Source organism: Lactuca virosa, chromosome 1 (genome assembly GCF_052849685.1).
Source record: "Lactuca virosa cultivar CGN04683 chromosome 1, Lactuca_virosa_CGN04683_v6, whole genome shotgun sequence".
Lineage (NCBI taxonomy): Eukaryota > Viridiplantae > Streptophyta > Magnoliopsida > Asterales > Asteraceae > Lactuca > Lactuca virosa.
In genome coordinates this window covers 259457611-259475847 of record NC_136426.1, presented here as the reverse complement: position 1 = coordinate 259475847, position 18237 = coordinate 259457611, and the positions used below count along the sequence as shown (strand labels likewise).

The following is an 18237-nucleotide window of genomic DNA, read 5'->3' as shown; positions in this document are numbered from 1 at the left end:
TAAATCAAAACTTTAAACACTTACTCAAACAATCACCGCAATCGCTGAAAGAAACCTTCGTCGTAGAAATGGCTAACGGCAAGACGGAAAGTTCTAACGAAATCTACATAGGTTGTACCCTCACGCTAGATAATCATTCGTTTCCTATCGATCTCATACCAGTAGCGATCAAAAGCTTTGATGTCATCATAGGCATGGACTGGTTAAGTCTCCATCATACCGACATCCTGTGTTTCGACAAAGCCATCCGTTTGAACTTGGCCAACAATGAAACATTGATGATCTATGGAGACAAACCCAGTACGAGCCTTCGCATCATCTCGAGCATTCAAGCTCAGAAATACTTGCGCAAGGAATATCGCGCATTCCTTGCACACGTTGTCGACACGAGCCGGAAAACGAAAGAACTCAAAGATTTCCCCGTCGTGTGCGACTTCCCTGACATCTTTCCAGAGGAACTCCCAGGTTTACCTCCTAAACGTCAAGTCGAGTTCAGAATCGATTTAATTCCAGGAGCTACCCCCATAGCTAAATCGCCCTATCGTCTAGCGCCTGCTGAGATGCAAGAACTATCCGGCCAACTTAACGAACTGCTCAACAAGGGCTTTATAAGACCAAGCTTCTCACCCTGGGGAGCACCAGTCTTGTTCGTAAAGAAGAAAGACGGATCGTTCCGCATGTGCATCGACTACAGAGAACTCAACAAGCTGACAATCAAGAACCGTTATCCCCTTCCTCGTATAGACGATTTATTTGATCAACTGCAAGGGGCGAGTTACTTTTCCAAAATTGATCTAAGGTCCGGGTATCACCAGTTGCGAGTGCTCGAGGAGGATGTTCCGAAGACGGCCTTCCGGACTCGTTACGGGCACTACGAGTTTGTAGTGATGCCGTTCGGACTGACCAATGCGCCCGCAGTCTTCATGGACTTGATGAATAGAGTATGCCGTCCTTACTTGGATCAGTTCGTCATCGTCTTCATTGATGATATACTTATCTACTCTAGAAGTGAGGAAGAGCATAGCGATCATCTGCGACAGGTCCTAGAAACTTTACGATCGGAGAAGCTTTACGCAAAGTTCTCAAAGTGCGAATTTTGGATCCGAAGAGTCGAATTCTTAGGACACGTGGTTAGCAAAGAAGGAATCCACGTGGACCCATCCAAGATTAAAGCTATTGAGAACTGGTCAGCACCGAAGACGCCTACAGAAATTCGCCAATTTCTAGGCCTCGCTGGCTACTACCGAAGATTCATTCAGAATTTCTCTCGGATTGCGAAGCCTCTTACGGCATTGACCCAGAAAGGCGTGGCCTTTGACTGGGAAGAAAAACAAGAGAAGGCATTCCGAACCTTGAAGCAAGCCTTGTGCACCGCGCCGATACTGTCCCTCCCCGAAGGGACAGATGACTTCGTAGTATATTGCGATGCATCCAATCAGGGGCTCGGCTGTGTTCTGATGCAACGAGGTAAGGTCATCGCCTACGCCTCAAGACAGCTGAAGACACACGAAGTCAACTACACCACGCACGACCTCGAGCTAGGAGCGGTCGTGTTCGCCCTAAAGATATGGAGACACTATCTGTATGGTACAAAGAGCACCATCTATACCGACCACAAAAGCCTTCAACACATCTTCAACCAGAAGGAGCTCAACATGAGACAACGACGGTGGGTCGAGCTACTCAACGACTACGAATGTGAAATTCGTTACCACCCGGGTAGAGCCAATGTAGTAGCAGACGCCCTAAGTCGGAAGGAATATTCTGGGCGAAGAGTCAAGTCCCTAACCATGACTATCCATTCGCATCTACCCGCACAAATTAAGGGAGCACAGCTTGAAGCTTTGAAACCGGAAAATGTGGCGGGAGAGTCCCTGCGAGGAATGGATAAGAATCTGGTAGTCAAGGATGACGGAGTTTACTACCTCATGGACCGGATCTGGACACCGCGACACGGTGGCTTCAGAGACTTGGTCATGAAAGAAGCGCACAACACTCGATATTCCATTCACCCAGGTTCAAATAAGATGTACCTGGATCTCAAGAAGTCGTACTGGTGGCCTAACATGAAAGCGGAAATCGCTACCTTCGTGAATAAGTGCCTTACTTGCGCTAAGGTCAAGGTCGAATACCAGAAACCCTCGGGTCTTCTCCAACAGCCAGAGATACCTGAATGGAAGTGGGAGAGAATTACTATGGATTTCATTACCAAATTGCCCAAATCTCCGAGTGGGTACGACACCATTTGGGTGATTGTCGACCGGCTAACCAAATCCGCCCACTTCCTTCCTATCAAGGAAAATTTCAAAATGGAGAGACTTACGCGAATTTACATCCAAGAGGTAGTCCGACTGCACGGTGTACCTGTGTCCATTATTTCCGATCGGGATAGCAGGTTCACCTCGAGGTTCTGGCAGTCACTACAGAAGGCTCTTGGAACTAAGCTGGATATGAGCACAGCATACCATCCTCAAATCGATGGACAAAGTGAGAGAACTATTCAAACCTTGGAGGATATGCTGCGAGCCTGTGTAATCGACTTTGGTAAGGCGTGGGATACCCACTTACCCCTAGTCGAGTTTTCCTACAACAACAGTTATCACACAAGCATCAAAGCTGCCCCATTCGAAGCCCTATACGGCCGGAAGTGCAGATCCCCTCTGTGCTGGGCCGAGGTAGGCGACACTCAATTAGCTAAGGGACGAGTTCCTGACAGCACTCTCACCGGTCCAGAAATCATCCGCGAGACCACCGAAAAGATCGTACAAATCCGAGCACGACTTAAAGCCTCAAGAGACCGACAGAAAAGCTACGCAGACAAACGGAGGAAACCCTTGGAATTCCAGGTGGGAGACTGAGTCCTTTTGAAAGTCTCACCCTGGAAAGGCTTGATACGCTTCGGAAAGCGCGGAAAGCTGAATCCAAGATACATAGGTCCTTTTGAGATTCTCGCTAGAATCGGCCCCGTAGCTTACAAACTCAATCTACCCCGCGAACTTAGTAATGTGCATCCTACCTTCCACGTCTCGAACTTGAAAAAGTGCCTATCCGAAGAGACTCTCATAATTCCACTCGATGAAATCGAGATCAATGAGAGCCTCAACTTCGTGGAAGAACCTGTGGAGATCATGCACCGAGAGGTCAAACGAACGAAGCAAAGCCGCATCCCGATTGTGAAGGTTCGTTGGAACGCCAAACGAGGACCAGAGTTCACTTGGGAGCGAGAGGATCAAATGAAACTTAACTATCCTCATCTCTTTGCTTAGTTGTGTTGTAATAACGTAACTACTTAAATTCTGAATTTCGGGACGAAATTCCCTCTAACGGGGGGATGATGTGACAACCCGAAATTTACTCCGTCACTGTAACCCGTTTCCGTTAATAAAAGTTAGTTCTATTAAAATTTTCCGTTAACTTTTATTTATTAAAATAATTCATTTTGAGTTATTAAAATAATATATATTTAATGACGGAATAAAAGCATCTAAGTCGGGCTACGGTTAGTTTACCGGGTAAAAACATTTAGCTCCGTTTAAACGACAGTGTATGGTGGGTCCCCACTAGGCAGCCATATATAAAGGAGGAGTGTCCACCTTTAGAGCCTTTTCCCACCTTGGAGCTTTCTCTCTCTACTTTCTCTCTCTAAAATCGGGTTTGGCTCAAGAACACCACTTCCAAGCCTCAAAAATCAAAGGTAATCTTCCTAACTTGTTGTTTAACTTAGTATTCATGCCATCTCAAGTTTGAATCATCCAAATGCCTCAACATGCATGTGTTTACGGTTTGGGGAGCCTCCCAAAACCGTGAACTCCTATATGCGGGTTTTGAAGCCCCAAAACACTTCCAAACCTTCTCTAATGCTTAGATATAGCTTAGATACTTGCATGCATGAACTAAGGAACCCAAAATCGTGACTTTTGGCCATAAACTTGAGTTTACGGTTCTTGAACATTTAAGAACCGTAAACCCAAAACCGTAAACACCTCAAATGGTGTTTTGATGCCCCTAAACCCTTCCTTAGCTTGTTTGATGAACATGAAACTAGTGTAGATGAGCTTAGGACCCCAAAACATGAAATGGTTGAAATGGTCAAGGGTTTACGGCCGTAAACCCCAGAGTTTACGACCGTAAACTCCCAAGAAGTGGTCAAGGGTTTACGACCGTAAACCCTAGAGTTTACGACCGTAAACTCCCAAGGAGTGGTCCAAGGACCGTAAACTCCAAGGGAGTACCCAATTGAACCCTAATCACTTCCCAAGCCCTCGAATTGATCCTAGGAGCCTTCCTCGTGATGCATGAAACCTTTAGACACACAAACTCACCATTTCCATGAGTTTACGGCCGTAAACTCATGGGGGAAATGGTCTCCCAACCGTAAACACACTTAAGTGTGGCCAAGTGAAGTGTAAACTCCATAGTGAGGCCATACACTCCTTAGATGCAACCTTTAGCACTCCTAACACTTGAAACAAAGTGTTTTCATACATTAAAGTGCCTTTACTCACTTAATTAGCGATTACACAACTAATTGGATACTTTATACATCACTACATGTTACATAGGATCCGTGTGTGTGTTCAAGTCCTCACTTGACACCTAGCATCCTACCCGACGTTTCCATCCACTTCACTCACTACAGGTGAGTTCATACCCCTAAATGAACCTTTTTAAATGTTTTTAACTGTTTTATGGGGGGGAATACAAGTTGAACCAAATAAGTTATAGTAACAATCGCATGTGGATTATAACTTGCAACCAAAAGGATTTACTACACTATTAACCGTTTTTACCACCAAAAAGGGATTTTCTATACTTTCAACTATATTGCCAATTAAACTGTCTTCAAATGCTTACCAAATTCATTTTCGTGTAAATCACTATAAAACTATTTTTCCAAAAATTCGTTTAAACTATTTTTATTCTCAAACCATATCTACACCAATATATTTATATAAGTAAGACTTGAAGGACTTAGGACTAATAGCTCACCTTATTTCCTGTTCTTGTTTGATTGTGGGCTTAGGGTATTTTGTTATTAGTCCGACTCTCGTTGAATTCTTAGTTATATATCTTATATATTTGTGTCAGATATAAAAGTTTTCATATCAGTTCAATGCCTTTGGATATCAAAGACATGCAACCAACAATACTATTTAACTATAATAGGTATAGTTAAGGGATACTACTCACTACTACTATTGCCATGACAACTACTAGAGTCAGTTCAGTTGTGAGTCAATATATGCTATGTACTATACAAGAGAACACTATATACTATACAAGAGAACACTATATACTATACGAGGAGAACATTATGTACTATACAAAGAGAACACTACATACTATACAAGAGAACCTACTAAAACAGAATGTGACATACTATTTCTCGATACGACACATCTTTGTGCTATCACCGCGTAACCAGAGTCTCCTGGAGGGAGAGCGGACATTATGTGTATAGATCTATACGGGACAGACACTCCCACATCCCGACTGCTAGCTACAGTCCGAGCCGTCTAGGCCCAGGGGTGACAAAATGTCACATCACTACATATGACTCGGAGGGTCAAAGGGATTCGATCGTCAATCAGCATGGTTACGTACGAGTTCACATTCAAACCTTTAATTAATACTTTAAGAATTAAAGGCAACAGACTCCCTGAGGTGTATTGTACATTTAATACTACCTGGAGCCTGCATTTCACTTCATATGGCCGACAGTGATACTGTTGGGGTAAAATATTTTTCTCATTACTATACATGAATAAAGTCTAAAACTATATTTTCAAACTAACAACTACTGAGAAAACTTGTACATTTTCAAAGGAACAAACAAACCATCGGGTCTCGGTGAAGACTACTTTTTTTCTGGAAAACATAGGGTTTTCTAAGGCTCATACTATTTTCGAACACCGAAACTTTCTTTTACAATGTATAATTGTGAATATTTTATACATGAAATGACACTAAATACTTATGAGCTCACCAGCTTTATGCTGATAAACGTTTTCAAAATAACTTGTATTCTCAGGTCATCAGTAGACAGGTACGGATGCAGCTTTTGAGAAGACGGAGCACACATAAGACTCCACTTTATTTTGATTGTATTTTTGGTGTCTAACATTTGTACTGAACACGTTTGTATTACAATTATTATCTTAATGCAATGGATGTTGTTGCTTGTCTTTACTATTATGCTTTGTTATGATACTGTACATGACGTCCTCCACCCCAGAACGTATTCCGCCGTTCTCGGTTTGGGGTGTGACAGATTGGTATCAGAGCACTGTTTATAGTGAATCAAGTATATCAACCCATAAAAGATATACAAACTATAAACACATCGGGACTAAAACACTCTGAACAAGAATATATACTTTTAAATAATAAAATATTTAACAAAGTATATATATATACATTCATTCACACAAAGGGTCAGTATCATACTAGAACAGAACAAAAGTATTAAGATTGTTGAACATCACAGTTAGACTTAGAGACATATGGCCTAAAACTAGGCGGATGTAGCCTGATCAACTACATTTTCCTAGGAGTGGCTAGCATGTGCCTAAGAGTGGTTGTGGTGTTGCAACAAGTCTAAAACTTACCAATACTGCTACAAGAACATCAGAACAAGAATACTATAGGAGTATTCTACATTCTAGTTACAACATATGTGAGAACTAAAAGGGTCGTTACTAGTAGGGCAATAGTTGCTAAGTGGATACACCACGGTTACATGTGACTAAGGCGTTATAGACTTAGAATCTATGACCTTTGCTTCATTTCCTGTTCTTGTTTGATTGTGGGCTTGGAGTTAGGGTCACTTATTCGAAGGTCTATTCTGCTTCGATTACATGTAATTGGTATGCACTATGCAAATATTGGGTCGACTAATAACGATCATCTTATAAGTAATCTAGATTAGCGCGCCTATCAATTTCTTTCCCCATTCTCGCGTAAATGGCATCACCGCATCCCGAGCGGAAGCCGTGGAACTCCGAGCACGTCAGAGGACGCACGAGCGACATCTTCAGGGAGTTGTGCGCCAACTGGCTGATCTTAGGGTTTGCCCCAAAGGATCCCCGTCGCCAGTAAAAGATGCCAACTCATCCTTCCCTTTTATTAAGGAATAGCCTTCTTTTCTATAATCGATAGAGTACATGCCAACTGGAAATCAGCATTGAACTCGCCGAGTAGGTTCGACTGCACTCGGCGAGTACACTGCCTAAAAGCCTAAAAACAAATAAAAAAAACGGATAAGAACAATTAAATACTAAAACTTAACCTAATTACTGAATTACTAAATAAAATAACTTTGTGCAAGATAAGCTCACACAAAGGATCGATAAAACTAGAAATTAGAATTAATTTTTGAACCGTTCCCCGGCAACGTCGCCAAAAACTTGATGTGTGTAAAACCAACTCATTTTATTCCTACTCTTAAAAATATAATTTAAACACACAAAGGCAGTGAACCTGTCTTTTAGTGGTATAGTTAAATAAGTAGGGTGTCGAACTCGAGGAACGGAAATTAACCTAATAACTAATTTTAACTAACAAGTAATAAAAGTAAAAGGGTTTTCTCTAGTTTTACAAGACTACAAACTTAGACACACTAACTAACACGCAATTAACTAATCAACTAAAACCAAGTAAAAATTCACCAAATTTGATAAAAGGTTTCAGCTTAGGTTCAACTCATTCACTCCTATGGTTAATTTTATGGCAAAACAATAGATTAATTGTTATTGGTTACCGACTGAAGTGATTAGATTCGCATTCGCTATTACCAATCCTTAGAAAATCAATTAATTTAAGCAGTGATCAAGTGTTTAAGCTAATTAATTCCCTATTTCAATTATACGGATTAAATAAGACTTGTAATTGGTTAATCAAATTACTAATTCAATTAGCCTCTTGTTGTTGGTTTATCAACAAGCTCACACATTAATTTACCCATTCTCTAATTAATCCTAGTTTCATATTCACTAGTCCTAGGCACATAACAAAGTGTTCACATAAATCATATGAGGTAAACAATTAAGAGATGTTCATGCAGCCTAATTGCCTTCCTATTAACAGAGAATAGTTATGGTTAATGCATAAGGATCTTTAACAAGCTTAATTTAACAAAATCACCAATTAACAATTAATCAAACCATAAAATTAATCTATAAGAGTAAAATTGTATTCCCTAAACAGAAACTAGTAAATTTAGCTTATGATTACAGTAGTCAAAAAGCTAAAAACGGAAGTAATCAACTCAAACATTGTTCAATTCAAAGATAAAGTGGAAAATTAAACCTAAGTTGCCTTGAATCTTCTAAGAATGAGAGCTTAGGGTTCTTCTCACGTCTTCCAGGTCTCCAAGGGTTTCCTTAGTCGCAAAGTATTCTCCAGAAAAGCCAGAACAGATAGTGGATTCAGAATTCGACCTCTATTTATAAGATCCTCAAAATAGGGGCAACTCGGCGAGTAGATAACCAACTCGCTGAGTTTCTTTGTAAAATCCGTGTACGGCAAGGACTCTACTTATTGCTTCGCGAATCTTCGTGGAAACTCGTCGAGTAGACGATTGGAATCGCCGAGTAGCTTCAGGTTTGTACTCCTTTCTTCATTCTGCAGCTTCTAATTGCATATCCTTCCTCCTTTTTGTTCCCGAGCATGACTTCTGGACTGAAAATACAATTTAAACATTATTAAGTACCTTTTGTCCATAATATGCAAATAATTAGCTAATAATTGATAAAAATCTATACTAAATATATGGCTAAATATGAAAATATCAAAATACCCCACACTTGACTTTTGCTTGCCCCCAAGCAAAACTGAATTTTTGCACACTAGAATCACATGAGACAATCCCAATCAAACCCAGCCATTATGCCAAGACCGCAACGCATGCATTTGTGTCTAAAGTTTTTCCTAAGGACCCCCCTCAATTCTAAATACTCACAATCCTCATAAACACTCGCTCACTTCTTTTGAACAATGCTCATTTTATGCATCCCTCCGAATCCATCCGCAGAAAACCTCCTAGTCTCAAGGTGTTTTTGGTTGAGCAACCCAAGCATACATAATCTAAAAATTACAATTTTTTTCAATACCACTATAGAGCTCTTTGGAATTCTTCACTTCTTTTATAATTTGATCTTTGATTTCTTTGAATTCTTCAAATTTGCCACCTTTTTGATTTTTGTTGATTTTTGGGTATCTTCAACTTTTGAACTTTTGGAATTTTGATCTTTTGATCTTCGCTTTGATTGCTCCAAAATTCTTACAACTTTTATTTGTAATTTCTCCTTTTTTTAACATGTATCTCACTTTTTTTTCTTTTTCTTTCACTCAAAACCTACATGCTTAAGCAATGGCGCTCAACTTCAACCTTCATTGATTAAAGATAAAAAATTTTCCTGGATACATTTCTGGTACACGATGCTAAACTTATTGCATCCCTCAAACTAAGCGAGGTTATGTTTTTGTCCCATGATTTCACTAGAACAAAGGGGGCCACAAATGCACTATAACGTGTATAGGCTCAACTAAACATTTGGGCCTTCATGCAATCATCAAACATAACACTTAGCATGATTCCTAATTGCTTTTACCAAAATTTTCTAAATTAAGATCCTAGCAATATTAATGCAATTTTTTTTTCAAAATTAAGCCTAATTTAGGATTCTAAATTTAATATAATATAACCAACCCCCTACCCCACACTTAATTCATGCAATGTCCCCATTGCATGTTATGCATGAAAAGAAAAATGCAAAAATAAAGAGGGAATTGGAACAAACTCCCCTGGGATAGCAGTGGCGAGGTTGATATCTCTTCTCTTCAGATCCATCTTCAATTGACTTTAGACATGGGAACAGCTCATCCATGTCTTGGGTGTCATGTCTCGTGTGGAAAAACATCTAAATAGCTTCCATTATTAAGGAAAAGGCTCTTAGAAATCTCCAGGAAGTAATCTTCATGATAATATGAGTAAAAACTGCAGCGAATGTGCCCAAAATCCGAATCATGAGAGTAGTATCTTGAGTGACTCGTCGAGTACAACGGGAACTCGATGAGTAAATGGACTCCAAGCAGAAGATCGTGATGTGCAGATGGACTCGTCGAGTACAATACGTGCACTCGGCGAGTATAGCGCTGAGTGGAAAAAATAATTTTCTGCTTTTCTGCCTTTGCTAATCTGCTGGAATATGACAATTCAACGACTCTTCTTTGATTTCTTCAGTAAATGACACATTTTGTCACCCTTATTCCTAACGGACTCGATCCTAACTTGAAATTGCATACTCTCATCTAGACCCAACCTTCACTCTAGCCTTGACCAATGAGACTCTAATATTGCATCCTAATCTTCAATCCTGAAAAGAAACAAGGCAACCACAGTAAAAGAAAACAAGCACACTCCTAATTAAGTCTTAAAACATAAAAGTTCAAAACACAAAACCAACAAAATAAAAAAAATAAAAAAAACAAAAAAAAACAAAAAAAAACATCCAAATTAAAAACATAAACTTTCAATATTCTTCAATATCATCTCCTCCAGCTCCACTCCCACTTGCTTGATTGTTCCTCCTCTGCACACGCTCCTCCCAACTCATCACATACGGGAATCCCGGTTCGGGCCTCGGCGCAATATTCATTTGTTCAAAGAGATAAACAAATGACTCGTTGTGATAATTCATACTTCTACCAAGGTCATCTTGGTACCTTCTTTCCTCAACGTGGTACCAATCCATAGGCAACTCATCATCCGCCGGAATGACCGGTGGGTCTTCTCGGACTTGCTCCCTCCTTTGCCTCACTCTCCTTCCCGGCTCCTCGGGTACAATTACCTCGTCCTCATTTGAGATCCCAAACGAATCCCCAAACTTCTCCACAATCCTTGCCCTCCTAAATAATGTAATGCTAAACGGAGGGGGAGAAATCATTGTCAATGCCCTTGCTTCTGGCCTATCCAAAATCCCATAAGACTTTGCCAATCTTTTAACAAACATACCCCAATTAATTTTGGAGGTAATTTTTTCCTTGACCGCTCCTTCCGCAAGGTACTTTGCCATGCAATAAGGCAAGTTGCAAAAGACGTCCGGTGTGATAATACTCCACAAATAAAAAATGTCAAGAGTGGGGACTTTGTCATCATCCTTCCTCATGTTGATGGTGCTAGCAACGAGACGGTGGATAAGACGATGGATAGGTGAACGGATAAAGCCTTCTTGGGCGGAAGATGGAATATAGACCTGGTTGGCGATAGTATTCCACCAAGTCGATGCCACCACCCCCTCGGGCAAATCTTTGTGACATTGTTCTAGGAAGGTTTCAAAATCTTCAGACATAATCACAGCTTGATCATATATCCCAATCCTCCATGCAAACTCCGCCATGCTGCATTGGAACAGCTCTCCTCCAAGGCAAAAACTTATAATATCCGGGCTATAGTAATCACTACCACCCCGGAATGAGATGGTCGCAAAAAACTCCCAACATAGCTCTTGGAACACGGGCTCTTGCATCTTGAATAACCGAAGCCACCCATCACAAATGATTGTGATTCTCCCATTTACATAGGACTTTACCAAGTAAGGAGTTAGTTCCTCCTCCAGCCCCATCTGATTCATCCAATCCCAATTAATTGAATTGGGAACGTACATCTCCTTCTGTTTCAGTGTTTCAAGCTTGCTTTTTGCACGGACTTGTGAAGATTTTGAGGTAATTTTCAGGAAGTTAAGCCATGGAATGTCTCCATATCCACCTCCTCTCGAGCTCTGGCCACGTCTAGGCATAATTCCTTTTTGCTTGTAAGAGGAAGAACTAGCGGAAAATTGGAGAAGTTGCTTGAGAGAGACTTTGCTCGGCGAGTAGGCTGAATGAAATGATTAGGGTAAATGAGAACCCTATTTACAGATTGTAAAAAAAATATTTTTTTAGTTAAATTTATGGACTCGCCGAGTAGGAAGTCCTACTCGGCGAGTAGGAGCGCGAATCTGCGACTTTGCGTGAATTTCAGAAAAGACTCGCCGAGCAGGAGTAAAGATTTTAACTAAAATCAGTTTAACAAAAATTCGATTAAATTTTGATTTTTAAGCCACCACCCCACACTTAAGCATTGCCTGCCCTCAAGCAATCATTTTAAGCATAATTTGAGAAGAAGATTGATAAAAATAGATCCTAAAAGTGGAAAACAAAAAATAAAAACAAAGGAAAAGAATGCAAACTCTAAACTCGGGTTGCCTCCCGGAAGCGCTTCTTTTTAAGGAGTCATTAGCTGGACTCCTTTCCGCTTATGTTTCTGTAATCCCTTCCAGCAGCATCCCTTCTTCAAGTTCTTCATTTCTCGGAATTCCTTCTTCATATCTTTTCACCCTATGACCATTGACTTTGAAAGAAGTTCCATCTCTTGATATTAGCTCAATAGCTCTATGTGGAAAAATTTCCTTCACTATAAATGGACCATCCCATCGTGTCTTTAGCTTGCCTGGAAAAAGTTTGAGCCTTGAATTAAAAAGTAACACCTTTTGTCCTTCGTAAAAGTCCTTATTACCCTTGAGTCTTTTGTCATGCCAATTCTTGGTCTTTTCTTTGTAAATCAAGGAACTAGTGTATGCCTCATTCCTTAGTTCTTCAAGGGCATTCATTTGCATCAATCGATTGTTTCTAAGTTCGGCCAAATCAAAATTGCACATTTTTAAGGCCCAAAATGCTTTGTGCTCAATCTCAACTGGCAAGTGGCAACTCTTCCCATAAACCAACCGATATGGTGTAGTACCAATAGGTGTTTTGAAAGCTGTTCTAAACGCCCAAAGTGCATCATCAAGCTTATCCGACCACTCCTTTCTATTACTTCCAACCGATCTTTCTAGTATTCTCTTTAATGCCCTATTTGTAACTTCCGTTTGCCCACTCATTTGAGGATGATAGGATGTTGAAAATCTATGGTGGACACCATATTTTTGCAACACCTTAGCTAATTGATCATTGGCGAAGTGGGTGCCTCGATCACTAATTAGAGCCTTTGGAACTCCAAATCTTGAAAATAATTTCTTGAGAAAATGTACCACTACTCGAGCATCATTCGTGGGTAATGCTTGTGCCTCCGCCCATTTGGATACATAATCGACTACTACCAAAATGTATTTATTTCCCTTTGACATTGGGAAAGGTCCCATGAAGTCAATTCCCCAAACATCAAATATTTCACAAACTTGAATGCTATTTTGGGGCATCTCGTTTCGTGATGAAATGTTTCCCGATCTTTGGCATGAATTGCATTCTTTGACAAATTTTGTAGCATCTTTAAAGATAGTAGGCCAATAAAAACCCGAATCAAAGACTTTCTTGGCCATATATTGCGCTCCATGATGTCCTCCGGTAGGCCCGCTATGACAATGCTTCAAGATTTCCCGACTTTATTTCCCGGATACACATATTCTTATCATACCATCAGCACAGCTACGAAAGAGGTATGGCTCATCCCAAAAGTAATACTTAATTTCTGAAAAGAACTTCTTCTTTTGTTGGCGGGTCAAGTCTTTTGGGATGTATTCACTAGCTAAATAGTTAGCTATATCTGCAAACCATGGGATCTCTCCTGCTATAACCAATAAATATTCTTCGGGAAATTCATCTCCAATCTTGTTTTCTTCTAACTCTTCCAAGTGCGGGTTTTCCAATCTCGATAGATGATCGGCAGCCACGTTTTCCATCCCCTTCTTATCTCGTATTTCAATGTCAAATTCTTGTAGCAGCAACACCCAACGAATCAACCTTGGCTTAGCATCTTGTTTAGAAAACAGATACTTAAGGGCAGAATGGTCGGTAAAAACTATGGTTTTTGACAAAACCAAATATGAGCGAAATTTATCAAATGCAAACACCACTACTAATAGCTCCTTTTCTGTAGTAGTGTAGTTTTCTTGTGTTGGGTTCAGGGTCTTACTTGCATAGTAGATCGGCTGAAAATGCTTGTCAATTCTTTGTCCCAAAACAGCTCCCACCGCAAAGTCACTAGCATCACACATGAGCTCAAAAGGAAGACTCCAATTTGGGGCTACCATAATAGGTGAAGTAGTCAACTTTTCCTTCAACAATTGAAACGCATCAAGACATTCTTTAGAAAAGTTGAATGCGGCGTCCTTCAAAAGAAGTTGAGTCAAGGGTCTTGTGATCTTCGAAAAGTCTTTAATAAAGCGCCTATAAAACCCCGGATGGCCTAAAAAGCTTCTTACCCCCTTGACATTTGTTGGAGGTGGCAATTTGGCTATAGTGTCCACCTTTGCTCAATCCACCTCTATCCCCATCCTCGAGACCTTGTGTCCTAGCACAATTCCTTCCTTCACCATAAAATAACACTTCTCCCAATTAAGGACAAGGTTCGTCTTCTCATATCTTGCTAACATTAGATCCAAGTTGGACAAACAATCTTCAAAAGAGGACCCGAAAACCGAAAAGTCATCCATGAAAACCTCCATAAACTTCTCGATCATATCGTGGAAAATGGCCATCATACACCTTTGGAAAGTAGCCGGTGCATTGCATAATCCAAAAGGCATGCGTCTATATGCAAATGTTCCACTCGGGCATGTAAAAGTAGTCTTCTCTTGATCTTGTGGGTCGATTGGAATTTGAAAATATCCCGAGAAACCATCGAGAAAGCAATAATATAGATGCCCGGACAGCCTTTCGAGCATTTGATCAATAAATGGCAATGGAAAATGATCCTTGCATGTTGCATCATTTAGTTTCCTATAGTCGATGCAAACACGCCACCCGGTCACCGTTCTTGTTGGAATTAATTCATTATTTTCATTTGCTACCACCGTCATTCCTCCTTTTTTCGGTACCACCTGTACCGGACTCACCCACGGGCTATCGAAAATCGAGTAAATAATCCTGGCATCTAATAGTTTCACCACCTCCTTTTTCACAACTTCTTGCATGTTCGGGTTTAGTCTTCTTTGGCGTTGAACTACAGTTTTAGCCCCATCTTCTAAGTTAATTTTATGAGAGCAATAAGCTGGACGAATTCCCTTGATGTCAGTTATCTTCCATGCTATAGCACCTTGCCTCTTCTTTAGTACCCCCACAAGACTTTCTTTCTCATGTTTGGTCAAATCAGCAGCTATAATTATAGGTTTTTGTTGACCCTCTTCAAGAAATGCATACTCCAAGTGATCTGGTAGTACTTTCAGCTCGGTTTTCGTGTTCTGAACGTTGCACACGTCGAGTCCAATGATGGGACTCGACGAGTCCTGGGCAAATTCCGCGACCGACTGGGATTCTTTGGATGGACTCGTCGAGTAGGTCGAGTCTACTCGGCGAGTATACTGTTCAGTACTTTTGATCAGCTCATTATAATCAGCTTCCTCAAGCAGTCTCTCTATTTCCAGTAGGTCGTTTTCAGCATCGAATTCTTCATCAAAGGTGATGGTGGTCTTATTTGGTTCTTCATTATTCCATTCCTCCATTAGTTCTTCCAACATATCAATCGAAAATGCCGTGTCATCACTACTCCTTGCGTGCTTCATGGTTTGATCAACCCTAAAAGTGACTGATTCATCTCCCACCCGTAGAGTAAGTTTGGAATCTCACATGTCAACTATAGCGCTTGCGGTGTTAAGGAAAGGTCTTCCAAGAATGATCGGGACTTGAGGATCCGCTTCCATGTCTAACACTATAAAGTCCGCGGGAAACACGAACTTATCAACCTTCACCAATAGATCTTCGCATATTCCCCTTGGGAATGTAACCGTTTTGTTTGCTAGGTGAATTACCATTCGAATTGGTCTCGGCTCCGGGAGATCTAATTTCTTGAAAAATGAGTATAGCATGAGATTTACACTTGCCCCTGAGTCAGCCAATGCATAGATGGTAGCTAAATTTCCGAATTGACAAGGTAAGGTTAAGCTTCCCGGATCACCCTTCTTCTTCGGTAGTTTGTTCAACATGGCAGCTGAACAATTCTCATTTAGAACTACTTTCTTCACTTCTTCCATCTTCTTTCTATTATTTAGAAGCTCCTTGAGAAATTTGGCGTATTTTGGCATTTGTGCAACTGCTTCTATGAATGGTATATTAATTTGAAGAGCCTTTATGTGTTCTAGAAACTTCTGGTAGTCTTCTTCATTCTTTTCTTGTCTAGCTCGGGCTGGATATGGCAGTGGAGGCTGATATGGCTTAACAGGAGGCTTAATTTTCTGATCAGGTGTCGGACTCGTCGAGTCCATATCCTGGACTCGGCGAGTAGTGTCTGGGTTCAGCTGGGTCTGATTTTGGTTCTGCTCTTCTGCCTTCTCCTCCTGTACCAGCTTCGGATCTTCGTTCTGAATAGGGGCCAGAGGAGTAATTATCTTTCCGCTCCTAGTTGTCACAATATTTATATGTGCGCCTCGTGGATTGTTTTCAGTTTTACTAGGAAGTTCTCCCGGTGCTCTTTGATTTATTTGTTGGGCAAGTTGCCCCAGCTGCTTCTCAATGTTGTGAATAGATGCTTGCTGATTCCTTAATATTGTTCTTGTATCTTGTATTGCAGCATCGTGGTCATTGTGTCTTTTCTCGGATGCAGCTACAAATTTAGTGAGTATTTCTTCTAAATTTGGTTTCTTTTCTTGTACCGGCTCCTCCTTTTGGTAAAAACCCCTTGCCTTTTGTCTAAACTTCTCCTCCTTCGCTTTCTTATACTCATCATAAGGAAGCCATTCTTTCTTAGGTTTTCGCCAATCGTCATCAAATCTATCACCACTAGAATAGCATACTTGCACTTTCTTATTCCCGTTCTCGTCCAAATCACAATCTCTAGTTAGATGAGGCCCATTGCAATTCTCACATCCTACCCGAATAGCATGGATTGTTTGATCCATTTTATCCATCCTCCTATCCATGGTTTTCAACATTGCCATAACTGCCGACAAATCTTCTGAAGCTGCATAACCTGATCCCCTTGTCACATCATTCCTTGGATTGTGGTATTCTCTAGAATGCTTAGAGAAATCCTCAATTAGTTGCTTTATCACCGGGGGTGCCTTCTTTGTGAGCGGTCCTTGCGAGTCAAGTAATTGCCTTGTTGTGACGTTTACTCCATCATAAAAAATGGAGACTTCTTGTTGACTGTTAAGATCGTGATGTGGGCAATTCCTTAGTAAGCTTTTGTACCTCTCCCACGCCTCATAAAGTGATTCTCCGGCTTGTTGCTCAAAATTAGCTATAGCTTTCTTCAACTTGGCTATCTTTGATGGTGGGCAAAATTGATCAATAAACTCTTCTTTCATTCTAGCCCATGTGGTGATGGATCCTGGAGGGAGTGATTTTAGCCAATCTTTTGCAGCGCCTTTAAACGTGATTGGTAACATGCGAAGCAGAACGGTGTCGCGGGCCACATTAGGAAAGTTAAAGTAATCAGCTATATCATTGACCTCTTCTAGGTGCTTGTACGCGTCTTCGTGATCTTTTCCATAGAACGGAATTTCTTTAAGTTGGGCGAGTATGTTGCCTTTAAGTTCGAAGTTGGCATTTTCTGGAATCGCGGGTTGCACGAGTCCCGGACCGGTATCTTCACGCATCCTCTTCTTCCACTCGCCCATGGTAACTTCATCGATGTTAGCCATGGTGCCTTCGAATCCGCCTTCTAGATTGCTACCTTCTTCAAATTCGCTTTCTTCCTTTTCGGATTCGTACACGATGTCTTCCTTGATTGGGTCTTCGTTTTCCAAGGAAGAGGTGCTGGATGCTCCTGATTTGCTGCTCCTTTTCTTGCTAAAAACGGATTTGAGATTCTTCAAAGGTGAGTTCTTTGAAGAAGCGGATTCTCCAACGGTTTTGCCTTTGTTCTTCCTTAAAGTAGCTTCCGGGTCTTCAAGTGGTGGAGTTAAAGGTATATTGCCTCCTCTGGTCATAAACACTCTGCAATAAAAGCAAGAAAAACGCGTAAAAAGAACAAAAACGAAACAGAAGGAAAATAAAAATGAAACTGGAAATCAGCATTGAACTCGCCGAGTAGGTTCGACTGCACTCGGCGAGTACACTGCCTAAAAGCCTAAAAACAAATAAAAAAAACGGATAAGAACAATTAAATACTAAAACTTAACCTAATTACTGAATTACTAAATAAAATAACTTTGTGCAAGATAAGCTCACACAAAGGATCGATAAAACTAGAAATTAGAATTAATTTTTGAACCGTTCCCCGGCAACGTCGCCAAAAACTTGATGTGTGTAAAACCAACTCAT

At 40.7% G+C, this 18237-nt stretch overlaps 1 protein-coding gene and 1 non-coding gene across 2 annotated transcripts; one reads left to right on the top strand and one right to left on the bottom strand.

The window, feature by feature from the left end:
• Positions 1-15599: 15599 nt before the first annotated feature.
• LOC145129503 (uncharacterized) lies at positions 15600-17903 on the bottom strand. The gene is made up of 2 exons (XM_079064253.1): positions 16943-17903; positions 15600-16840 (listed from the first exon to the last, which is right to left on the bottom strand). Exons 1-2 carry the CDS (start codon positions 17901-17903, stop codon positions 15600-15602), a joined length of 2202 nt encoding a protein of 733 aa, XP_078920379.1.
• LOC145151822 (small nucleolar RNA R71) lies at positions 17125-17231 on the top strand. Its single transcript, XR_013732375.1, has one exon. It is a non-coding gene; the product is annotated as a small nucleolar RNA R71 (small nucleolar RNA).
• Positions 17904-18237: the final 334 nt, after the last annotated feature.